This window comes from Hirundo rustica, chromosome 3 (assembly GCF_015227805.2).
Source record: "Hirundo rustica isolate bHirRus1 chromosome 3, bHirRus1.pri.v3, whole genome shotgun sequence".
NCBI lineage: Eukaryota > Metazoa > Chordata > Aves > Passeriformes > Hirundinidae > Hirundo > Hirundo rustica.
Window position 1 is genome coordinate 34,762,910 of NC_053452.1, and position 26,590 is coordinate 34,789,499.

Consider the following 26,590-nt stretch of genomic DNA (forward strand, 5'->3'; position numbering starts at 1 on the left):
CTTATTCTAGAGTATTGCTGCAATATTTCTTCCTATTTTATTAAAATGTTCAGTAATTTTTCTCTAATCTCTGTTTACACTATTGCTTCTAAAGCTGATGCACAGTGATTGCCACTTCCTCTGCAATCTTGACTTCAAGAAACAACATTGAACTAGACAAACACCATGAGAAAGACAATGCAAATCCTAGCAGCACTATAGAACTATTTCTGCAAAATGTAAAGATACAACTTAAGATGTAGGCTCTTAAAAAAGAACTGTGCATATTCCAGTTGTCTTTATACTTTCTCATTGTTCCATTGTAGAAACCAGCAGCAGACTGTGACTGCTACACCATGTGGTAGGACAGATGTGGTTTGGTTCTGACTGCCCTACAGAACTCTTATGAAAAGGCAGCTATAGGAACACTTTATTAGCCTTCATTTTCTTACAAATATTTGCCTGGTACACAAGAAAACTTTAAAGAATTGTTGTTAAATCTTATTCAAGTTCCTCTTGAGGCTTATTGGAAGCACTACACCAGTAAAAAGCATTACTGCCCTTTAACAGACATGCTGAAATCACAGGCTAATTTAAATTAAAAATAAGGTCAACTTCAGATTTTCTACATACCCTTATGCTTTAAAGAGGAGCAGAATTGAAGGGGAAACAAGGGATACCATGCTGAAAATCCTGTGATCCCAGACTAAGGGAATGAATTATTAAATAGCCCCAAGTCTTTCCTTACCATTCTCTGCTAAAACACCAGATCCTTACTTTTTTACACCTCCTTGTACCTACAAAAAAATAAGCCTTCTTCAAAAGAGCTAAGAATGAAGTTACAAATTAGTCTGCATCACACACTTTTTCTTTCTAGTACTGCTCTCAATCCAGGGGTCAAATAGCTCTGCTCGTTAGGTGGCACTGGTTCACCCAAGCTTCTGCAAGGCTGTCTAACAAATCCAAGGGAGCCGTTTTGTCAGGAAGCACGTGCAAGCACCTGAACCTGTCTCAGCTACTGGATCACATCAAAAAAGGAGCTTAAAATGCTGAAGTTCAAGAATCTAAACAATAAAATACAACATTCAAATAAATTTCGGCTGTGTTCTATGTACAAACTAGTGCTTGGTTTTCTCCTAATACATTTAGCTTTTCCCATTTCCTTTGAGTTTGTGTATTGCAGAGCTGATCTTAGTTTATTCCTCGCTTGCTAGATGAGACAGCAACTCAGAATCAACAATACATGTTAGGCAAGTGATCACTCATGTTTTCTCAGTACAACTATAAAGGTCTATCAGAATGACTTCTGTTACGTTCCTGTGGAATTCACTGGAAAGAAAGCACAGAAAAATTCTCCTGAAATTATTTTGGCAGTAACTAACACAGTATTTCTAATGATTGTAAGTTAGTTCTTCTCTAAGTGCGAAGCTTTGAAAAGCTTAAAACCAGACACACAGAGAACTGGAAAGTCCATATTCCCATGTCCATATTCCCACCAAGCAAGACCTTATCAATTAAATCGATAGCACTACAGGTAAAAAAACAATTACAAATCTCATGCAGTAGACTTAAAGATGGCAAAAGAGAAAAAGGTTCTGATATAGTTTGAAGAACAGGAACATATTCCTACAACTCTAAAATAGTCAAGAAGATTAACAAACACAAATGTATGTTAAGCACCTAATCTTAACCAATGTTGTTTCAGGTATAACCATTCCTGGAATTATAAGACTTTGGCATTTATAACAAAAAAAGAACTGTCAAAATTAAAGGTTTTTGCAAAATAGTTTCCTGGGCCATGACTAAAAATAAATTTGCCAGTACTGGTCATCAATTTACCATGAGACAGGCTAGCAATGTATATTAGCTTCGAATTACACAATGATGGGTTAAACACACACTTGCTTTTTTTACCTGCCTCCAGGAAAAAAACTTCACAGCCTCCCAATCACAGGGACACTGAACAAGAGCATCCAGAGTTAATTAGATTAGCAAGCCTAGCATCAGAAAGCAACCTTCACCTGTATGTCTCTAACAATTCTTAACCTGCTTATAACTTTATCGTAATATTTCTTTTGACTTTCTTGATACAAATAGATTTTAATTTTCCTGATTCCAGGAATTATTAAGTTAACCAGTGAATCCTAAGAGTAACCTACTTAAAGCATTACTAAAGAATATCTCGACCAGGCAGATGTATTTTGTATTCCAAGGTCTTCTCAGAGCACACTGAGCCTATAAGATCTGAAGGAGCAATATGAAGATGAAACACACTTTATCAGTCATATCATTATCTCCTTCCACTTGCATAAAACAACACACATATAAATTACCATAATTTAGTATTCAGGCTTTACAAAGGCCAACTGACACTGCTCAAATCCTAGCTCTCTTCTGCCTATGCAGAGCCATACCAAAACCCTTTTAACAGTGAAAGTTCCTTTTAATTGGTACTAATACCTCTTATGTTGAAAAGAAATTCTTTCAAAACATTGAGTGGAATAAAAAGTAAGTACAGAAAAGCTAGAAGAACAAGTAAAAATATCTAAATTTTGATAGGCGAAACAAACAAAGGATTTTTAAAGGGGCTAGGACACTTTGCCTCTTGAGGGACGTACCTCCGCACTTTACAGAGCCTCCTTACTACTCTTTAAGTTTCAAACAAAACCAGCTACACCAACAGCCTAAACAGACACCTGGTCTTTTGGTTAAAAGTTCTGTGGGCACTAAGACTGGCCTACAGCATAAAACTTTTATCTCTTTTTCATTCTAATGTCAATTTCACAAACCTCAAAAAAATAAAACTAAAATAAATTGATCTGTTATATAAAAGTTGCACATATGTTTCTAATACATACAGATACATCTCTTCGTACTATCCTAGACATGCATCTCCACAGTAATTCAGACCTGGTTTTATTCTTTCATCTGCATCAATTCTAAACTGACCTGAAAAGGAAAGAGTAGAACAGCACCTGAGAAGACAGTGGTGAGCAGCACATCCTCCACCTGCATAAAGAGAACTACTCACCTCCCACATATACAGGTGTGTGACCTCTCCAGTGAACTGAAAGAATGCAGCACACCTACTTTCAAAGTAGAATCTGTTCATAACAAAAAGGTGTCAAGATTGGAACTGCAGGAAAGATTGAAAATTTCAGAATGCTAAAAATTCTTTGTCTAGTTCCTATCATCTCACATGTGGTTAAAATACTGTCCAGAAGTGAAATTTTGCACAACAGAAGAATTAGGAAGACTGCTATTTCAGGAGGTAAGTATAATATCTGCTCTATATGTTGCCTTTTTCCCAACTTGGAAATGAAACCCAAGATAATTTTAGTAAGGAGGCAACATAGAAGAGGCTCTTTATTTGAAGGCCTTCAGGGCCAGTTATGGAAAGATGTGCACAAAAGCCCACCTCCACAGGGATGAGTATATATTTATAGGTTTTAGGAAATTAGCATAATTGATAAAAAGCACCAATTAGGAGGACAAATGGTGATTCAAGTTCACCCCCAGGTCAAGCCCCTTCTCTGGAGTCCCCCTCTCCAGCACTAGTTGTACTTAGTCCATGCAAATGTATCTCCAAGAGTTGTTCTTGGCCTTGGACCCCCTGGGGTACAACTCCAACCCTGGGGGCTTCGCGTTCTGGAAATTGCTTTGTTTTTCTTCCTAGGGAAAAGCCACGGAAAATCACTGGGAAAACTAACCACTAATACACTAGGCTACAGAGCTACAAATATATGTATGAAGAATACAGAGAACGTATAAAAGGGGAAAAAAAGCAAAACCCAAAATGGCATCATTTGGGGTTCCCTAAAATCTTCAGTTCTGCATCCTTTCCCAAAATGTTTATCAACAGTTTCATCAAAATATCCTCTAGAAAACTTCTTTCCAATAAAATTCTGTTTTAAGTTTACTAAACTGCCCTAGAAGTCTGCTTGCAACATTTCATTTACTGTCACTGGATTTTATCTTACTGCTAGGTAATGACAGAGGTGTCATATACCTTACTATTCTTATAAATGTGAGGACCTGAAATTAGGAGATCTTTAAAATGGCTATCATTCTACCAAACATCAGAATCTCTTATTTCTCATTAACTCATTAAAAGAAATTTTCCAACTATTTCAAAATGCGTAAAAAGTAAATTCTGGCAGAGTATGAGTAGTTATAATTCCATGTAAAACACCAAGCCTATATTTGGTCTAAAAGAAGTCATCTTAGGCCTGATTCCCATCAGTAGAGTCACTCATAGGTTTACAGTCAACATGGTAGGTACACAGTTTATTCAATGTCTTAATGTGCTTCACATTGTTCTGTCTGCTAGTATTAACAGAATCATAAATGTATACAAAAAATTTAATTCTTTATCCCTCATCCATTAAACATCTCAAAGGACTCCAGGCCACCTCCTCATACATGTAAGCAAAAGCTGAAGAATAAAAAAGCAAGGACTGATTTTATCTCAAGGTTATGGAAACATCATTAAACCATAAAACCACACTGTCAAAAATTTATCTTGACATTAGAAAATGTCTCAGTGGAGTTAAAACCTTACCACATAATTAGCTGCAGATAATTTTGTTTAATACTGAGGATCAGAATTTTAGAACAGTCACAACCTTGATAAATGGCACATTAAATAAACTGAAGCTTGCAAAAAGTGATCAGATAACAAATGAGAAAATTCAACTCCAGCTCAAAGGATAGTTGATACAAAAGCAAACTGTCTAGTAAGGACAGGGCAACATTGTCAGAAAGGTAAAAAGCCCTTCTGAAACACCTCCCCATCCAGTACAGCTGGTATTTTACACAGATTTCATGAAAATTAAAAATATATTGGGGTGAAATTCGGCCCCCATGGAAAGAAGCAGCAAAATTTTCTTTGATTTTCAACAGGCAGTTTCTACAAATGCACACTCTAGGTGATTCTCTGCCTATTAAGCATCACAAGCAAGTGAATAAAATTATAATTAATTTTCACAATGACAAGAGCAGTGGACAGCAGAGAAAGAGGACTGTTTAAAAGAGCTTCCAGGAAGCTCTTTTGACCTAAATCAGATTGAAGATTTTCCAAGAACCATCTGGAATTTAGTCACCTCACCACAGGATAATTTTTCTCTTTTGTCTGGCAGTCTGTTTATTTTCCTTCTTGAGGATCCAGCATCAAACAGAATAAAAAATGACCTTTGACTGGATCTTTCTGTGGCATGCAATGAAAAAGCTTATCCAAAAAAGTTCAGTGTTCAAATAAGCACTCACTGAACTTGAAAGGAATGTTGGAAGTGGTTGGGAAAACAAGATCACATCTTGAAGTTATGTATCTGTAGTATTTCTTTATTCTATGAACACACAGGGAAGTCATCACAGCCGGTCTTCTTTAGAGTTATACTACAGAGAAGAGACTGCAAAAGTCTTACCAGAGACTTTACAGTTCCAAAGTCTTAAATTTTACCTGCTGAGAATAAGCATCCCTATTCAGCTTAAAAAAAAAAAAAAAAAAAAAAAAAATTGCATGGACATCCAGCTTATCTTCCATAGAACATTCCATGGGAATGGTAGAAAATGTCTGCTGCTACCTCCCTAGGGACGGGGGGAATACTAAATTAATATTTTAATGCAATATCACACTCACAAAAAACTCGTTTGACAACCAAATTGGGAAAGCTGTAAAATGCCTCATGGAAAATTCGAGAGTGACAACAAGGTCTTAAAAAAAGCTTGACAGTTGTGCTTGACTGAACTCTGAACAAGATACTAATTTTATTCATGTAAAGCATATGGCTGTTGGCTACTTTTTTCTCCCAGCCACTCACCTGTCCAGTCAGATTCTCCTATGTGTTCTGCCAGTTCTTTTTAGTATTAATGATATCAAGTATGCATAGACATGACAGGTCTATGTCATTTGCTCTCCATTTCCCCAGAGCAGACTATCACACAGACTAAGCAAAGAAGGAAATCAGCAAAAGAAGGAAATGAGCCCTAGTTTAATGAAAAAAAAAAAAAAAAAAAAAAAAAAAAAAGAAGTAGAAAAAAAAAAAAAAAAAAAAAAAAACCACCACCAACAACATAACAACTCCGTACTTTGCATTACATTCAATAGGGTGGGGAAAAATTCGCAGTCAACATATGGAATACATCGAGTTAAAAACATCTTTGTGATACCAGAGCTACAGTGGAGCAAATGTTGTCATTAACAGGAGCATTCCCAGTTCTCTAACAAGATATGGATATGGGAAGTCTTGGCTTTCACTCTGCCCTCGACGGCCACTTACATCACCTTGGTAAAATACATGGGAGGGAAGAGGAGGTGCACATATCTGCACATGCTTGTGCATGTGTGTACATAAAAAAATTAAAAACCTTCTGCATTTTCTTCACCAATGTTCCAACATGTTTAGTAACCATCACACTGTTTCTGTAAAGCCACATGGCCATCCTCCAACTTAAGCTTATTATTACGTAGAAGGCAACAACATTTGGAAAGAATTCCTCACAAGCTGCAACTCGGTTCCAACTGAGTAGGCAGCGATCATCTTCTGATAGCCAGGTTTATCTTCAGCTGCACAAATTCTCTACACCAGATAACGCAACGTGTATGTTTCATGTGAAATGCATCTGACAAAGTTCAGGCCAAACCAGCATGCCAACACAAGACAATAAAACAGCTTGAGGGGAGACGAGGTAGTACTTAAGGGGTTTTATCGGCACTCCCTTTTGACTGGGTCTATTTCACACAGTGTGATTTTTCAGGTAAAATTCCAACTCTACATCACAGCAGTTTAATCACCAATTAAAAGAAAAAAATCCAGAATAACAACACAGTTGATGATTATATTATTCCTACTCCTGTCCACAGGGGGAGGGAAAAAAAAAAATCTGTAGCTGTGCTAACATATTTCTTTTAAATGTAAAAAAAAAATTTATGGCATTTTTATTTCATTTCTCCTGAAGAGGCTCTTTCTTTTATTTATATCAGAAAAAAAATAAATGTTGTACTTTGGCTTACTTCATAAGAATACACTTACTAAAACAATCATAACATAAAAGAGATAAATCTTAGGGAAGATTTTATCAATCAGTTAAAAAATCAAAAAAATTAAATGCAGTTAAAACTATGAGTACTCTTCATATAAAAGTATTTCTACTAGAATTGTTTAAATTCAGCTTCCTGAATCAAAAGTAATAAAATATCTACCAATAAAACCAACTATATTTAGTTAGTAACACAATAAACATTTTACATACTCTGGAATGTAATTTTAAACACTTTATATGTCATCTTTCAGAATAAATAATCAACAAGGCCTCTGGAAAAAGCAGTTTGTAGGACACAGTACTATCACAAACATAAGCATATACCCCTAAATGATAAAATGGGACGGGAGTATAACTGCAAATATATTTCACTTTGCAGAAAAAATCTAGGCTGAAATGTGATGTTATACGCTCTTTATTACTGTGAAAAAATTAGTCAGGTTGATTGACTTAACTGTATTTGAACTTTCTTGCTTTTTTTCTCACCCAACAATTTTAACATGATAATTTTTAAAAAAGAAAAGAAATAAATATCCTCTGGCTACTGCTTTAATTTTGAAGTGCTGCAATTAGATTAAAGTGACACTTCTGCTTAAATATTGACTGAATAAAAAAATTGTTTGAATTCACTTTATCATATATCACATTTTGAATGTATCTACTGAACTCCCACACAGAAATAAATTGTGAACACGAGGAAAAGATAATTTACGAGTTGTCAAGCAACGAGATTTTAACACTTACTTTTGTGAAGATCTGAAAAAAGTCAATTGCAGGTGGCAATTGAGACTTGTCCTGGATCTCAGTTTTCAAATACAGCTGCAAGGTCTGTGCAAGGTGCCTGAGGCCATCTTTCATTTCTTCACTTAACCGTTCAGTGTCTTATGGGGAAGGGGAAAAAAGTAGACCATGTCATAAACAGAACATTTCACCAACATTTTGAAAACATCCAATGGCAGCCATACAGTCTAGACATTTTCAGTCCAGGAATTAATCTTGACAGAGGGCAACTTTGACAGAGGGCAGACATTCCTCATTTTTTATGACAGTTACCTATCAACACGCAGCAGAGTTTATCAGGTTGCTACTGCCAAATTATATAAATATGACAGCAAGTTAAAGATCAAAAGCCAATAGATAAAGCAGATGTGTAAGCAGATGTAAGATATTACACACAAAATTTAGGCATCTGGGTTTGTAACATTAACCACATTAGAAATATGCTTGGAACTTTATGCAGCAGTACATACTCTTATACTGTATTCTCCATAGATGTGTCAGAAACATTTTATGCTAGCAGATGAAACAGAAAAGTATTTATGAGCAAAAGGAGTTTCATACAGAGCAACTGGTAAACAATGACTATGAAAGAATATACCTTTTATAATAAAGCACCACAATTCCTGTTTTGCAGAAAGAATCACAGTGCCTCATTTTCTAATTAAGTGATTTTGCATGCATCAGGTCTCTGATAACACAAAGTGAAACTGCTGCTGCCCTAGCAAGTTCACTGCCTGACTACCTGCTTCACTTTTTCCTACCAGTTAGTACAAAATGGAGAATGTGAAGCTGAACATATTCAAGTCTATAACAAAAGGCAGATATTTATGATGCTCTATGCACTAATTTTATCTCTGCATATTGGTGAATTTTTGTTTTATTATAAACATCTGTAGATGTTCACAGCACTACCCAAGTGCAATTAACAGTGTGGATGTTTGCAGGTGATTTTGCAAGCGTGAATGACTGCAAATGTTAGAAATCCAGGCACATATGTTTTTCACAATGTACAGAAAATCTCTGGTATAGAAAAGTATAGTATCTATGAAGACTGTGTCTTCAAGAGAAGCAGCAAACTTTCAGATGACTGAAACAATCAAGTTTAAAAAATATAAAAGAAAAATTATAAACATACACTTGCATTTCTTATATAATATTCCTTTGAAAACAAAAATGCTTTTTCCTTCAAATGTAATTATTCAAGGCAACACGTGATTTACCTTAAACTCTCTATAATACATTTCAAAATGTATTAAAACAAAGAGAGGAAGGCATGGTTTGTTTCAGCATTGGCAAATGAAACAACCCTAAAGAAGAGAAATCATATAAGAAGCACGTTACAAATGGACACTGTAGCTTAGGACAGATGTGAACATGAATTCCAAAACCAACTGGAACTTCAGGGAGAACTGATAGAGATGGAAGCAGAATGCAATTATCCACACTGGAGTCTGTCCAGGACATCAGAGCTAATGATCCAGAAAAAAATCCCATGGAAACCTTAATGAAAAATGATCAGGACCTGGTTTTCCAAACACATAAGAAAACAAGGCCAAAAGCAAAATGAAATTAAATTTGTGAACGATTTAATCTTTTGTTTTTAAGAAACTTTTTTCAATTATTTAAGAAACCTGGTGTGGGAGACAAAATGCTATAGAAGGCCTACAAAAAAATTCTAAATAAGGCATGGGGATTTAATTATGTAACTCTGATATTTTACAAGTAAAGTAGCAAAATATCTGCCCCATAATACAGCACACAAGCTATTTTCTGAATACTGAGCCTTCATAAGCAAAAAACAAAGATGATTTCTGAATTACTGTAACATACAGAGAGCCCAGAGAACTAAGGAAGGAACTGTCTTAAGATAAATGAGAACTAGCAAAAGTAACAATGCTCAGAGAGACCCCTTCTACTTAATGTGAGTTTCAGGGCATATAAAGGAATTTCAAGGAACTACAGAGACTGGAAAAGAACTTCATAAAGGGCTGGATGTCTCCACATGCTTTGTGGTTTTTCATGTGTTATATGTTCAATAAGTGTATAAAACTTTATACTCTTCTATTCAGTTTATATGTCTCCCACAGTAAAAATCAACCAACAGTATAAAGTAACATTGAAAACTAATAGTGCAAAGCAAAATGTCAATAACAATTTTCAAAAGAAAAAAAAATTTGTAATTACAAGTAGAGGACAAAAACCTAAAAAAGATTAAAAGAATATCAATAAGAATTCTGTCACATTTCTGATTAGTGTTGAAACATTATCTTCTATGATAAAGATGCTTCTTGAGAATGTTTTTGTTTCAGATCACAGCCTGTATCCATAGTCCATGTGATTCTGTTCAAAGAAATCTTTTGTTCTACTTAGGTCTATAATGAAAATGCACTTCTGATTTTCCAATGGATTCCACTAAGTACATAAAGAAACAAAAGCTTTGTCAACACCATTCCTAAATTGTGCAGCAAATGGGGCAATTGTTATGAAATAACAGGAGCTTTTGGAGCGTACAGAGGCAGCAAAAAACATCACGGCAACTACAAGTTCTCACATCAACCCAAAACGCTTCCAGATTATTTTAACTCCAAAACCATAGAGATCATCTATTCACTCTAACAAGGAAGCCAGAAAAACAACACAAGTAAAGAATCAGCCAAAGCCGTTACATAAGATTATGTACCATTTGTACTGCAGCCTGAAGTATCAACTTCCGTTAATGTGTTAATGTACTAAACACTTGGTGCTGTGGAGTTAAGAACATTCCACAGGAACTGTTATTAAGACTCAGAGGAAGTACAGACAAAACACTACATGTGGCTTTCTGATTTGTCTTCTCCTAAACTAATTGGCTATGTACCAGTTGCTTCTGTATCACAGGACAGTCATCCCATCTGTATCACAGATCATATCACCATTTCCTTCAGAACAAGAATTTTAGCAGAAGCCTCTGGCCACTCTGCAGACTTTTGCACCATTTATCCATTGCAGCTCAGACCTGCTTAACACCAAGCTTCTCTCCAGACAACTTATCACACTATTCCCATTGTCTCCACTCAGGTCAAGGAAAGTTGAGACCATCTCCTGAAGGGTAATGAGAAGCCACAGTTTGTATGGAACAATCCGTTAAAAAAAATCTTTGCCTACACTAGAGACAAGTGCTGTACAGGTGGTCAATATTTAATTTTTAAAGGGAGACTCTCCTGTCCAGTTCCTCCTGCGCCACTCTGCAATGAGCCATTGGTACAACAAGGACTCCTTTCTTGGATCCTAGCAATGTAATGAAACATAAAAGTCCATAGTCTACATCATTTTAACTTAATTTGAAGCATCTGTTTTCCATATAACTTTGTTGCACAAATTAAGAATATCCATTGCAGAAAATCACTATGTTTTAAATAACTGAATTCCATCCATTTTAATGTGCTGCCTTCTTAAGGTCTTTTGCCCTTGCAGTTTGGGAGAAGGCAGCAGAATGTCAGGATGTTCACAAGTAAAATTAATGCTATGTATTGCATTTTTTTATGTTTATATAGCTTTTATTTCTAACTAGCTATACCAATTGATCAAGCAGGTTTGTAGCCAAACCTGAATAATACTAAAAACATTGATGTAATCAAAATATTCACATTACTCTCAAAAAAATCCCTTTAAACAAGACGCTAAAATGAACCAAGGATGTATTTCTTCCTTTCTAAGTCTTTAAGGTGCCACAAAATATGGAAAAAAATGTTTCCTATTTCAACATTTGCTCTGCTGAGAGATTGCAATGAGCATCTTCTTCTACCCAAGCAGTTGAAACTTGCAAAGCCATGAAAGTAATAGCTGCACAATTTCATCCTTTTTCTCTATTGAAAGGTCATGTAGAAGAAAAATAATACACATATTCCTTTTAAATTTAACTTTCTTTACTATTTCTGGAAGTTATTTTGAAGCTTTATGCAGTAGCACATAAGTATTAAAAAAGTAAAACCTTGATGTAAAAATATACTTACTATTGTATATGTATGTAGAAATACTGACACTGTATGTAGTAAGGCAGACATTGGGCAAATTAAAAAATGAGCAGGCAAGATTCATTGTAAAATGTGAAAATAAAAATCCTAAAGCAAAAAATCAGGTGAAGGTTTTGCTTCAAGAAAGCAGACATGTTTTTCTTTTATCTTTGAAATAACTGTTCTTTTCCACAGAGGTTTTTGTCTTTGATTCTGTTACTCTACCGAGCAAACCTTCAGAAGGCAAGCTGCAAGAAAATCAGATGGCCCTTTCATAAATCAGATCTTGGAAGTATTTCCTGAAATCTGGCTGGCAATTACTTACTTGACTGAAGATCGGAAAAAGAGTAGAGTCTCTCAGAAGGGCATTCTGATTGTCTGAGCTGTAGAGGAAAACCAGATAATTAACACTTACATAGCATGTTTTATCTTGAAAACACTCTACAAGACTGATTATTCCAGGTGATAAACATGTAAGATAATTAGGTAAGGCCAACAGCATCAACATAAATCCAGGACTTGGCAGAAACTATCCTAAAAAACTAAATTTCTTTGTTGCTACAAAACTTATTATTAATTTTAATTTATTTAATACTTTAGCAGCTTACCTTTAGCAATTTACCTTAGCCCTTTAGAGCATAATTGAAATCAGATTACGAGGTTTGTAATTTCAGAGTTTATGTGACTGTAATTAATGCACAGTATTTCTCGGTACATATTTGCCCTTTAAAAACTATCATGCACAAACTTTGTAACAATGTATAAGATAAATGTGAAATCATATTGCACCACCTCAGACCACAACAAAGGCACTTTTATCCAACACAGACAGCATCATAGCAGCTTCAGCAAAAAAATTAGTAAATCTCTTTTGATTCACAATACCTCACATTTATAAGCTGCTTAAACGAACAGAAAATTTAGTCCATATAAGGTAATCAAGCTGTGGGAATATCAGACACCCAGGACTTCCAAGAGACTTTAGAAAAAAATATTAAAAAAGGTAATTGAAATTAAGAGGACCCCACATGGAAAGCTTGTCATTATGCCTTCTAAATAAAGGGCTAGCTGCCAGTGCTTCTGTCCTTACCCTTCATTCAAATAACACTGAATGAGGCTTCCATTAGGCTAATAAAAAAAGCACCAATAACTTCAGTAGTATTGAAGGCAAAACAGTGTCTCCCTATATTTTCTTTCCAGGCAGGAATAAGCTTCGAATGTTACCACAGAGCCATAGGAAAAGAAAATCAATAAACATGTCCCTTGAGCTCAGTTATGTCCATTTTGGAATCTCTTGATCCTTTCAGCATTTCTGCAAATTAATCAGTAAACTTGTAATGCAATTTGCAGTCTAATTTTTTTTCAGCGTTCCCAGTCACTTCAGCATTGTAGCTCATAATTACATTAAAAATGTAGAGTGAGAAAGCATTTATCAGAATTTGCTGCACTGAATCAATCTTAAAGAACATCACTTACTAGTTTAAAAACAATCCTGCCAGCAAGTCTGACAGAGTCTGGAGGAAAATTGGGCTCGATGCTCTTAAGACACCTGCATTCCTGCTTGTGGTCCAGCCAAGCTTCTTTCTATCAGGATATTTTAAAAAGAAAGAAAAATAAAATAAAGTGCATTTTAATTTACGCGTATCCTACTTTTTTATATGTACACACATATTTTATATATATATAGTTATCTACAGTTATATATGCACACAACCATGCTCAAAACAATACGTACTGATTCTCATTTATTGTGGCAAGAAGCACCTAGAGAGTATTTAGCTGTTTGCTTCCCAAGATTGGAGAGAACTAGAAAGGATGCTAACATACACAAAACTGTAGGCACATTCACTCAGCAATCAGGACTGCAGAGGCCTTCAGAGTCCATTCACTGCATTAAATGCAGCTGCTCTAATACAATGGCCAAGTTTTTGGTGCTGCAAAATATCCCTGAGCTGATGAGCTATCAATGCCCACAGCTGGGAGGACTGGTAGTGATACTTTTCACAGTTCAGACCAGGAGTGGTCACTGACACCAAAACAGAAGACAGAACCAAAAATATTTTAGTTGCATATATTACCCAAATCTGAAATTTTTGTTTCATTTTGATTAGAATGGCAGAGACAGACTAACACTTCCATAGCAAGGAAGTCAGGATGACAATATAAAGGAAACATTGAAGTATGTCTCTTTTTTTTCCTCTATCATTCATTCATTGCTGCTCCAAGATTAGTAAAGAAGAGCAGCAAGAATGAGTCTTCAGCTAAATAAACATGTTGGAAGAAAAGTTCTGATCATGTTTTCTTCCTTTCCTCTGTCTCCACAAGCAGAAGGTTCTGTTTATATTATACAAAAACCTCAAGTCCATTAATTTTATTCATATTACATATTTACACATTTTATTTGCATATTCACAGTTTATGTTTGAAGCCACATAGCTGTTTCAAATACTTTTAAAAGCAAATTAAAAAAACAGGGCACAAGAAAAATTTGCTACAATGACAAGTAATCAGAACCAAGAGCTTCTGAAGGTCACATTTTCTCACAAATATGCAGTAAGGAAAAAAAAAATGAACCCAGAAAAAGTTTCTATTAGGTGAGTGCCACAGAAAAAAATACTGTCTAATGTTAAGTACATGTTCAGCTATTAAAAAAAGAGAAAATGGCAGAACTATGTGTAAGGGCACATCAAACGTGGAGACACTGACAAGCAAGTTATAAAGATTCTAAAGGCAATCTCACTATTTTTTCTTAAGCTGCATTTATGTGTGGGAATTTCAGGAAGTTTCTGATAACTAGGTTTCAGCACCAGCAGCATTTATTAAACTTAATTCAGGATTTTTTTTCCCCTGTGGCTTACAAGTAATAAATAAATGGAAATTTTTATTTGTTTCAGATACATGAGATTTGTGATTTCATTTCTTTTACCCATAACTCTACAAAGGGAAAAAATGACACCAAGAAGGCATTAATCCAAATACAGTTAGTGTCACATGCTGTCTGACAAAAGTTAAGTATTTAGTGCTGAATAGAATTATCTTTGTCGAGAAAAAACAAGGTCATGATTGTAAATGTCCAGACATCATTCTGTGTAATATAATTATATTGGCATTTTTGCCTAACTTAAACTAAAAATGTTCCTAGGAGTACGCCTTTATCTGTCAAATTTTTTCCTTTTCATAAATGTTGCACAGAATTTTCAACATGCTAGAGGTGACATCAAAATGATTAATAACTTACCCAACCAATACAGCTGTAATGAGATGAAATATGCTGTACCACACAGTGTCACATGCCATGTTTCTTTGAGAGTATTCCCATGTGATAAGAATAGTTCCAACACGCACTTTTCGTGTAACAGCACTTTGGCCAAAAAGGAATCACCCTGATTCCTCTGCAGAAGGAGCTGGAATGCAGATTACCAGTCACTTATTCCCAAATGGTCAGGGAAGAGGGGAAAGCTCCAAATGCATTAAATATAATGAAATTCAATGGTATTTCTTCTTACTGTCCATACAACATAGATACAAATTATCGGACAACGTGAAAACAAAGAAACGTGAAAACCTACTTTTAAAGTCAGTCTCTAACAATACTTATTGTTTGGCCTTCTGTTAGTCCCACATTTCTTGGTGGGAGGGCTTTCATAATTCTGTGTATCCTGGCTTTCAGTCAAGGTTTTCATATCCTATATCCAGCACAAGTATAAACACTGTAGTGCAGAGACATGGCCACCAGGTATGATCCTTCCCCTCCATGCCAGGGAAGGTCTTCCAATTTGGCAAAGATTTCTTTTTCCCCTGTTAGAAACGAAGACTAATAGAAGGAGGCAAAGAAAGGAAAACGAACATTACAGGGCAATACAAAACCCTCCTCCTCAAGGCGTCAGTACACTTAGGAACTTGGAAAGAATACCCTTCTGTTTATGTCCTCGCAAAGCATTGTCTCTCCTTCAGTCTCAGAGTATCCCAAGTGCAAATCCTCAGGCCTCCCCCAAGTGAGAAAGGTCAGCACCCACAAGGCTACAGAGATGGTGCAGCACAGAGTTCTTTACTGGTGGCAGATTGAGAGGCTGCCCGCTGAACCAAGTCCAACGCCGCCCTGCACACCCCAGGCCCAGGATCACCTCCTGCTGGCTCAGGTCACGGGCAAAGACCCCTCACAAATGCCTTCAATGTCCTGCACATCTTCAGCTGAGCGATTTTGCCAATGCACATCCCTTCTTTCACAGACATATGCTATTGCTGTCTCCCCTTGGAGACTGAATCTACAAAAGATCCTAAAGCAATGTTGACGAAACCAAGGTTTCCCTTGTCTTCCATGCAAGATCAAAAAAATGAACACTTCCTGTACTTTATGTGCTAATAAAAAGCTATAAAGAAAAAAAGTTTAGGATATTTTTCCATTGAAATGTTTTGATCTGTTAAAAGCAAGTAATCTGTAATTTCCAAAGGATTGGAATTTTCACAGAATGTCTTTTTTTTGATTATGACATTTTACTTTTACTACATTATTTCAAATAATGTTTGACAATATCACATTCTGAATTCTGCCTGGAATTTCTCTCCCATTTTTCAGGGATTATCATCTATATCTTTGGTCCCCAATACATGGAATACACCATACTAATAAACATTGCTGGGGTGATCACTGTAGTGATGATGAGGAGCAGCAGATGTGATAACCCTACCTTTGGAGAGACACCCAGACAGCATAACATTGCTAGAATGTCATGAAGAAGAAGGCAGGCAGCCCATGAATTTAGGCATCAACAAGTGGAAAAGGGGCTATAAAAGGAAAATGCCAAATAGGGGCAAAAATCAAAAGGTCACCCTAAAGCATCTCTTGTGATAAGTTCCAGTTCCACATTTCTAATATTTTTTAAAATTAAATTAAAGTGGCAAAAATGAAAACAGCTTGCTTCACCTGGCCTGAAAAACAATGGAAATTTTTTAAATTTGGAGAAACTCACTCAATCTTTAAAACAGACATTATGGAGATTTGTAAAAACTGGATATTCTGATTTGTATATAGGTTTTCTACGGGACTACCGGCTCTGCATACATATTCCCTTTAAAGAATAACTATTCTCACTGCACGTTCCAAAGAGAGAGACATTTCCCAGGATTATTTCTTCTCCTTAAGGTTAGCCTGCAGATAGCTTTTTGTACCACTTGACATTTTAAAACAAATGCAGATGTTTACAAGATATTTGCAGCTTTAAAAGTTACTCTTTTTGGTACATTCTGAAATATAAACTCCCTGTTGCACGTACTTTGAAGTTTCTTTCACAAAATCCACCCTTATTCTAGACCCAGTACACCTACTGAGATTAATTTTTTTTTAAGTCAGATTTTTATATTAATTCTGATTTCATTTAATGTATTAAGTACAAAACTCCAGAAAAATAACAGGTTTTAAGCCTGTGTTTTGAGTTGCAGTATCACACATTCAAAAATAATTAAATCATTCTGCAACTAAATGTGAACTGCAAATTCAACTGCATAATTTGCATTTCAAATTTATCTCTATTTATAAAACTAAAATAGTCCAGTTTTGCCAATATTCACTTTTTTAAATGTGCAAAATACAGTTTTCATCAATACCCTGCTGTTTATTTGTTGACCTATTAGTTCTATTAGAAGTGCACATATTAATGAATTGCACTTAAACTGCAGAGGCTAAATAGGGCACAAAGCATTTGGTTTAGCCTTCCCAACAGCTGCTATAAAACCAGAGTAACACAATGGTTTAGCTGGCTTATTAGAACATATAGGAATCAGAGGACAGTTCTCAAGAGCAAAGAGGTCTGGCTGGTCTCAGTTTTATCTGTACCACCTGTTTCAAGTCATCAATTCCTTTAAATTCACTGCTTTGACAGCAAAATAACCCTTTTTTCCCTGTTATTTTCTATCAGTACCTAATATCACAGGATATTACGTACATTAATCCAATATTAATTTATTTATATAAACAGTTCAAGAAATTATGTAACTGCAAATACATAGCATGTCAAGCGCAGATTACTTTAGCAGCGGTAGCATATCTCACTGAAATCCATACCTACAACTATGGATGGCTTCAAGCATGCAAACCCCAGAGCTGGAAGCACAAAACAAAGATACTCTAGATGGATTCAGGCTATCCCTTATGAATCCTTGAAGAATGTTCATACAGCTGTGCTTCTCAAAGAAGAAACTCCAATTCTTACCCCCATTGCCTCTACACCTAAACTGGAACAGGTTATTGCATTACATCTTGTGGATTTGCTTTTGCACATCAGTGCCAGCAGTCGCATTTCACATTAGAGACCTGCCAACAGAAGCTTTACCAACGAGTCTCCTAGAGATACTGGTTTTCAACTTACCTTGCAAATACTCCAGTCTTTTAGAGTCTTCACGGCCATGTTTTCCTTACAATCTCCCATAATAAATCTACCTGTGGCATTATTATTGATGCTACAGTAAGCACCTAATGTAGTTGCACACATTTGCCATACAATGAATCAAAATGACAGATCTTCGTCTTTTCCCTTTCCATATGTTTTAATCCCCCATCTAATGGAAGGCATCTGCCCATGGAACTAGATGATCTCTAAGGTCCATTACAACACAAACCAGTCTGTGATGCTTTCACTGGAATGTCAAAAACTTAACTTAAAAAGTTATAGAGTATTAATGTTAGTCTATTTTGACCAGTAGTTGCTTTTCTTCATTTTTCTCTATTTAGGGAAGGAAGGAAAAAGAAAAAAAAACTTCCCAGTGCAAAACTATGAGGAACTATTTAAAACTTCAAGTGTTCTATAAGGCAATCCTATAGACCTAGTCAAATATAAAAGGTAAGATTTTAGGCCTTTGAGAACTTTTCACCTTTGAAAAATATTTCATAGCATAGAATCACAGGGTAAGTCAGATTGAATAGATCAATGGAGATATCCAGTTGCAAAGCAGAGTCAACTCTGGGGTCAGACCCAGCTCAGAGCTTTATCCAGTAGGGTTTCCAAACTGGAATCACACAAACACCCTGGCCAGCCTGTCCCACCTCTTGGCTGTCAAGAGCTTTTCCTTGTATCTCATGTGCACCTCTGGTCTTTCAACTTAAGCCTGGTGTCCCTTGTCCTGCTGCCATGTACCACTTTTCTTCTTGAAAACCTCCTCAGAGATGCAGTTTTCCTTAAGGCCTTCTCTTCTCAACACATTCTTGACCCCTATTTCCTCTTTAAAAACTGGAATTTAGAATTTACCATTATAAAAAGTACTCTTGAAATACAAATTGTTTTACTGCAAAATTGACTTTGAGCTACAGACAACAAAGCTTAAGAATTATTCCTCCCCCTATCACCCCTTTCCACTTAGTTTTGTCTTTTGTACTAATCAGAATCTTACATTTGTAACTGTAGATATACTCATATAAAACAAGGCAGCATGCTTACCCCCTCTGTCCAAAACTACAAATAAATTGCAGTGCGGAGGTATGACAACATGCAAAATGTATGGAGACCCTGTAAAAGAAGTATTCAAATGCCTACTTTCTTAAATGTTTTATAGCTGTTATTTTTCATCTTACCTGACAAGATCTACCACAGTATTTAGCAACCTTGCACTGAGAGCACCTGTGCAGATTTTCATTCCTGTTTAGGGAAAAAAAAAAAAACAAAACAAAAACACCAAGGTTATAGATACAGACGGAGTATTGTATTTATCCTTCTTACCTAACTAGCAATTTACAAATATTCCAAGTTACAAAAACAACTTAAAAACAAGAATAGTCTAAAATGCACTGTAATGCAAGAAGAAATTGTACAAAGGTATGTTCAAAGCTATAGTCACAACCCTTTACTTGTGTCACTCCGCACCTCTGGGGCCACTTTGGATCAACAAGAAAATTATCAAATGTGCTTTTGTCATGTAGCTGTAACTCTGAGGAGTTTGATTTTGTAGATAACATCATAATTAGAGCTGTGCAATACAGCTAGCTAATCTATTTACTATCTGAGTCTTGTCTTGAGCAAGCAAGCATCACTATCTGTCTTAAACAAGACCTTGCTGTGAACCTACTCCTGTGACATCAAATTTTATCTTTATAACACAGTCCAAAGTTGAAATGTCAGCAGAAATTTCTATTCTAAGGAAACACTTCTGATCAGTGGACAACGAACACAAAATAAAAATTCATTGGGGAAGTATAAAAATCCAATGAAAACTAGAAGAACTACCAGACATTACAACCTAAAGGTTAAAAGCACCTCCTGACTGTAGTAATTGTTTTCTGATACTATCTTAATTTAGTTATATGACTTAAGAAAACATCACTGAAGTTCTGTACACCTTTAGACACTAAGTAAGCATTAAATGTGAAAGCACACACAGAGCAAATCTTGTACTGCAAATATATAAGTAAAGATATTTACTCAAGAGCAAATCTTGTACCTCAAATATATAAGTAAAGATATTTATTTCAGGTGAGTAGATATGAGACAGATTTTGAGGCTTCCCTTCCCTTTCATTTTCCTCTAGAAGATACTGAACATGATGCATTACTCTGGTAACACTGCAAAGTGTTCATTTTCATTTCTTAACATGCAAGGTTGCTTATGTGAGTTATGGTCATTCATTAGGCTGGGAATGCAGTATATGGCTTGTTGCTGTTAAAACCAAAGGCAGGCAATTTACATTACAGACACAATAATTATCTGGGCTCTGTGGACAGCACAACCCTTACCATTTCCCCTCAGATTTCCTCCTGGCCACCCCTCTGACCTTAGAGAAGAAGCACAGGTACTTCACTGGGTGCCACCATTCCCCTGTGAGCTGCACAGGGCTGAACACAGCTCCCTTACATCCAACAAGCCATCACCAGGAGTTATACCTCAGTACCCCCTTCTCCGTCCTTCTACAAGGCAAGGAAAGAGGTGTCAGTCATGCCACTGACCCCTTCTAAAGGTAATTTTAGTGGTGGTATCTTTGTGTTGCTACAGTGTTTTACGTTTAGCTGCCTCAAATCTTAGTATATAGGGTAATTCAGCTTCCCAATTTCATTGGGAAATAACTGTCTAAAACAGCCCATTTCAAACTGAAGGGACAAGTTTAAATTATTGACTTTGCAAGATCCTTGGTGTTTGCACATCAGTACCTTTTCACTTTTGACTTGCACTCCCAGCTGATGCAATTAAAAGATGTAATTTGCTGTCTCTGCTGTCACCAAAAGAAAACTCCTCCGCTGTTGTCATCCATCTAGAGACTGTATGCCACGTAGTCAGATTCCCAGACCAACTGCTTTACAATATGGCCTTCTTTTACCTACGCTACCGAGCTGTCCCCAGATCTTCATTTCTCTGGGTGACTTCAGAAAGGTAGAACACTATCCAAAGGCCACACGCAAACCAGACAGGACCAACATGCCCACAAACTTCAAGCTAGAACTTCTGGATAAACAATGTAGCCCAATTGTTTCAGTTATGAGGCCAAAACTGAAGATAAGGGCACACCAGAAATACCATGAAGCATTGTCTAGCAAAAACCAACCCCTCCTTTCCCTCAAGTTCCACAAGTGGGAAAGGTATTTTGCTGTTATATCAAAGTTTTACTATGTTTGAATTACTATTATAAATTATTATAATTATAAAATATTATTATATTATGATTATATATTTTATATATAATTAATATTATATATAATATTATAAGAGCTGATGCATTATCTTAGGACTCTTATAGGCATTTAGGGAGTTTAGACAGCTGCATTGGTCAAAGACTGAGAAGAGTATTATGAATAGATCATTACAACCAAGTAAAAATCTTTTCATTTGTACTGCATAAAAACCTCTATTTTTTCACACAGTGTTTTGTAGGTATTCATACTAACTACGAGGAGAAAAGTAATTTATAAACATTTCAGAGATAACTAGATGTTTTCTTACAGCATTCTTTACCTTCCTACCTGAAAAGCCAGCCCCGGAGACAGAAAAAAACTAGCAACTGTTAGATTTCTATAAAGAGAATCCAAAATATTGTACATGCACAATAGGTTTTTGATTTTATGGTGCAATGCCTGAGGATGATTCAGAGTTAGAAACAAGTGCGAAATCTTCCTTTTGCCAGCTGGGGAGAGCTGCTTCATCTTCAAGGTTATGCAATGACACAACCTTAACCACATTCTGATAAAGGAGGATGTATTTTTCAGTTTAGGTTAGAAGCTCATGTCAGCGTAACCCAGAACAAAAAGAAACAGCCAAGCAGGCGGAACTTTGGTTTGCTCTCCAGCTCCGCATACACACAGCCAGAGCCCTTGAGACAGTCACTCTGCAGGTGTCCCTGTTACTTATAACATAATATAATTCTGTTTTTCCTGGTTGTAGAGTCTCATAGGTCACTAAGGATCTTCTGGCCTCTCTGTCTTTAAATACCTCCTTTGTACTCAATATTCTACACTCTTGCCAGCAGCATTGCTGAATCTTCTCTTTAGTGTTACACAGTATTAGGTGAATGTCTAAGTGCTCACTCTTCTACAGAATGACTGAGCAAAAGCACTTTGAAGGCAGACTTTGTTTGTTCTACATGTTATTCATCAAAACACAATAATGAGTTCAGAGTTTGACAACAGAGCATGTGCAATTTCAGTCCCAAACACACTGAAGTACTACACAGTCCCAGCAGCAACAGGTAAGATGCAGATTTCCAAAGCAGAGTAATTAAAACGTTCTGGAAGCTGAATTACAATGAATTGATACCCACAACAATCAGAGGTCTTTCCTACAGTTTTCACATTCTTCCATGAGAAGGCTGGATGCAATAACCTTAATACACTGCAAGCATACCTGGCCTTGGTATATCCCTTGGCAATTTTCCAAGAGATGCCAGGATTTAGCAGAATCATTAGTGCCAAGTCACCAACACATATACCATCTTTTGTAACACAACTAGCAGATGTGTAGCCACAAAGCACCAAATAACCTCAGCAACTCTGAAAGCTCCAATACTTTACAGGGCTATTCCCTGGGTATCCTTCGTCCCCAAGGGTTAACGATGCCGCAGTAACAAACACACAAAAATCTAATGATCATCACTCAAAATTGGAATTTTTGTCAAATTCCAAATTTTGTATGACACTAGCAGTCAGATTATTTGAATAAGGTGACTCCCTCCTGGTGCCATTTAATGAATGAATTATCCATTCATCTTTGAGGTTTCTTTGAATGACAAGTGGATGTAGAATGCCTGTCAAAGAGCTTCATAATAAAGCTGCTAATGAAATCATTGCTTTCTCTACTAATCCTTCTTCCCGTTCCTGGACCAAAAACCCAAATTCCTTTGTATTTATAGCATCTCTGGTTTGTGCTACACAGCATACTAAGGGTAAAAGAGCATGATCTAAAGCACTAACTCTTAAATCCTTTATACTCAGATTCATGTATTGTTATATAGAGGATCTGTGTATTTTAGAACATTTTAAGAAGTGAGACAATTTCCCTGGTTTATTTCTGTTCTTCTCAATATTTTATTGATGTCATAGGTTTTATTAAAGGAATTTTAAAGTCACTGTCAGATACTCCCATGTATTTCCTATTACCTGTAAACTTCACCTGATAGTATCAGGTCCCTTACAAGGTACCCACTGCATCTCACCTAATGGGACTAATTTCATGGATGAGAAAATGCACAAAATTTGATCTAATGGATTCAGTTATACCTTAATATCTAAAAAGGTTTCTGCTGCAACAAAAAAGGAAGGATGCAGTAATTAAAAACAAATTGCTAATTTTCCAACACATTATAAACAAGATTTTGCAAATTACCACAACCCCTTATGAAACAAAAGCACAAGCGAGCATCTTAGCCTTTACTAAAACAAACAGCCAAAACCAAAAACAACAACAAAAACCAAAGCCCACGTGCATAAAGGTAGCAGGGTTATCAGCTGACCTGTAGCATAGTATTATGGTCAGGTTAAGAATCGTTCCTCTAAGGAATTTGGTTATTGCTAAATCTTGTCATCATTATGGTCTACAAACAGCATTCATAGAATTAGCTCTTCCATTGTGTACTGAGAAGGCAAAAAAACAACCCCAAATTTAGAGGTGGGTAGAAGAATTTCCATGAGATTGATATGGACAGGAAACAAAAGAAAACTTATGAGACAGGGAAAAAACAAGCAAGACAGCTCAACTGCTATCTTGCAGTCTGGAATTGCCCCAGGGGACACACCCTCCCCAGAATTTTTTTTTTTCCTTTAGTTTTTTAACACACGTTTAAAATCTTAAAAAGAAGGTGAAGAGGATAACAAGGATTTGCCTGGACTATCAGGTCCTATCAGACCCACACTCACACTCTCATGACTTCAAAAATATGTGCACTTTTAAAAACATCACATAATACTGCTGCTTGCCAGGAAATGGACTAACAAAATTTCAAATACCACAAAAAGTCAACCAAATACAATTAGACTACTTAATTTATAATGGAAATGCATCAACACTTCTCTACTGATTGCAGACACTTGACTTTCAGCCCTACTCACAAGATAAGTGTCAGAACAGAACTGATTACCAGACTGCGCTCAACATGCCTTTCTATGTAGTTTATTTACACTTCTGCTTCTGCCACATCTTGCAGGAAAACAGGACCATCTCACACAAATCCCCTCCTGCATTTTTGTTGTTGATATTATTTTTCAGTTAATAATCTTGCCCTGTATACATGAATGAAAAGAGCAGCTCTTTCCAATGCGTGTCAAGTTGAACTAATTTCCTGAACAAATTCTTAGACTTTGCAATTCCGTCAAGCCTGTCAAGTGCATGAAGTCTACTTGGATTTTCTCAAGTATGTGCATTTCAGACCTGTCACAAAGTGAAAGCAATCAATACCTACAATAAGCAAAGAAGTCATTCATCATTTTAACTAATATGCCTCTGTCTTCTAATAATAAAAAAAAAGTTGTGAAGAGCAAGCAGCCATCTTACATTTGGTAAATTTGAGAGCACAGGAGGTATGTTAAATGCAATTACACCTTTCCCTCCACACCTCTCTCCCAATAATGAGGTGTAGCAACACAGCTGGCCTCCAGCTGTTACCCCACTGCTGAACTCACATGGGGAAGATGGCTCTGGGGACAAGGATGAACAGTGCTGAGGGCCAGGCAGCACAACCCCGGGGCACAGGCATCTGCAACACCCCAAATCCAAGCCCTGGGCAAGCAACAACTCCGTAGCCAGTGAGCTGTGCCCACAGCAGGGGTTCCCAGCCCCTCTGGTGCCCTGGGTACTGACTTGGCTCAGTTCATGGCTTTCCCTTCACCAGGACCCTGGACCTGCTCTGCAGTCTCTTGGCAGATAACTTGGCAGAGCAGAAGACATCTTCCATAAGCCCCATGGCCCCCAGCCTCTGAAATAAGGCTGCCAGGCTTCTCTGCCCTACGGTTATTCTGTACACTGCTCTCAGGTCCCACACTGGATCTGGGCAAACGAGAGTACACCAGGTATGAAGCCTCTGAATGCCCTGCTCCTAAAAGTAATGAAAAAATCTCCCATATTCTCCACTTGCACACTTCATTGTGTTAAGTATACAAATTAATATTTTTAACCTAAGAGCAGCACTGGGAAGTAGCTTTCTTGGAGGCAGAATTAGAGTTCAAAGATAGCTACTGCAGCTAACCATCAATGATCAGAGTCATTATTCAAGTGACAACTAAGCTAAGACCTGTTGTATAAGGAAAACACACCTACTTTATTTCCAAACAAAATTATCATCTACTTCATACCTGAACCTTCTACAGAAGCAGTATTGCATTGACCAGGTTAAAAAAAAAAGAGAGAGAGAGACAGAGAACACATGAACAACCAAAGCTGTTCATCAACATTCTGTTGATGAAAGGTTAGTCAAGACAACTTGCACTCTTAAGGACACTACTTACTAACTGAAAGAAAAATTTGGCACTCATGAAGACTCCCCATAATTTAAATCTTGGTTTCTGAAGCCTTACTTGTAATGCCCATTTGCTGTTGTTTTCTGTAATTCTTGTTATACCCAGACATCTACTTAATACCCTGAAACATTTTTGCATATATTCTACAAGGAAAAAAATCAGAATTCAAATGGATGAGGAAAAAGATGATCCTTCTGCTTAGAATGGGTGTCAGTTCTGTTCAAACCTTATAAATATTTTTTACATATGTACTGCCTGTATTTAGTTTTAAAATACACACTCAACAGATGTATGGGTCATACGACTTCAGCTGACAAGAGCTTCTGGATCTTATTTTTTCTCTGGTTTTGTGCATTAGGTATACCTCCCATCATTCTCTTCCACATCTTACTTTTTTTATTGAAGAATACCTGGTCTTCAAACTGTGAAAAACATATTCTGAATAAAATTTGCATGGATCTACAATCATTTCTTCTTTGCAATATAACCTTTCCTGACAATTTACATTGGAATTTTAGTTTTTTCTTCTTTTGGAGGTTTAAGGAGGCTTTTTCAGGAGCCAAAGTCAAGGCTTGGGGGGGGGGGGGGGCGGGAAAAAAAAAAAAAGTAGTAAAAAGACATCCAAGTACTAGATTTCATTTACTTCTATGTAGAAACTGGTCTTTGTGTTCACCCAGTGACTGAAGTAATGCCAAATTTGGATAAGAAAGTGTTTATTTTTCAAAACCTCTCTTCACTATTTTGAAAAAGAATGATGAGACATTCCTTGCCGAAATTGAAAAGTTATCTAGAGCCACAAAGTGATGTCACTCCTCTGGTTAAACTGAAAAAACACATTGATTTTTTGAAAATAGAGATTCTAGATGTGTAGTATTTATTC

The 26,590-nt window shown here is 36.4% G+C and overlaps 1 protein-coding gene across 4 annotated transcripts in view; it reads right to left on the minus strand.

The window, feature by feature from the left end:
* Positions 1 to 26,590, minus strand: part of SMYD3 (SET and MYND domain containing 3) — a 387,717-nt gene that overhangs the window by 321,986 nt on the left and 39,141 nt on the right. For 3 of the 4 annotated variants that reach the window (XM_040060406.2, XM_040060408.2, XM_040060407.2), the window contains exons 2-5: positions 19,357 to 19,420; positions 13,269 to 13,376; positions 12,118 to 12,175; positions 7,765 to 7,901 (exon numbers count right to left, since the gene is read on the minus strand). In XM_040060406.2, coding sequence (XP_039916340.1) covers positions 7,765 to 7,901; positions 12,118 to 12,175; positions 13,269 to 13,376; positions 19,357 to 19,420 — 367 coding nt within the window. Of the gene's footprint in view, positions 1 to 7,764; positions 7,902 to 12,117; positions 12,176 to 13,268; positions 13,377 to 15,030; positions 15,062 to 19,356; positions 19,421 to 26,590 lie in introns of those variants that run through there. The other variant, XM_040060414.2, reaches the window with a different exon arrangement.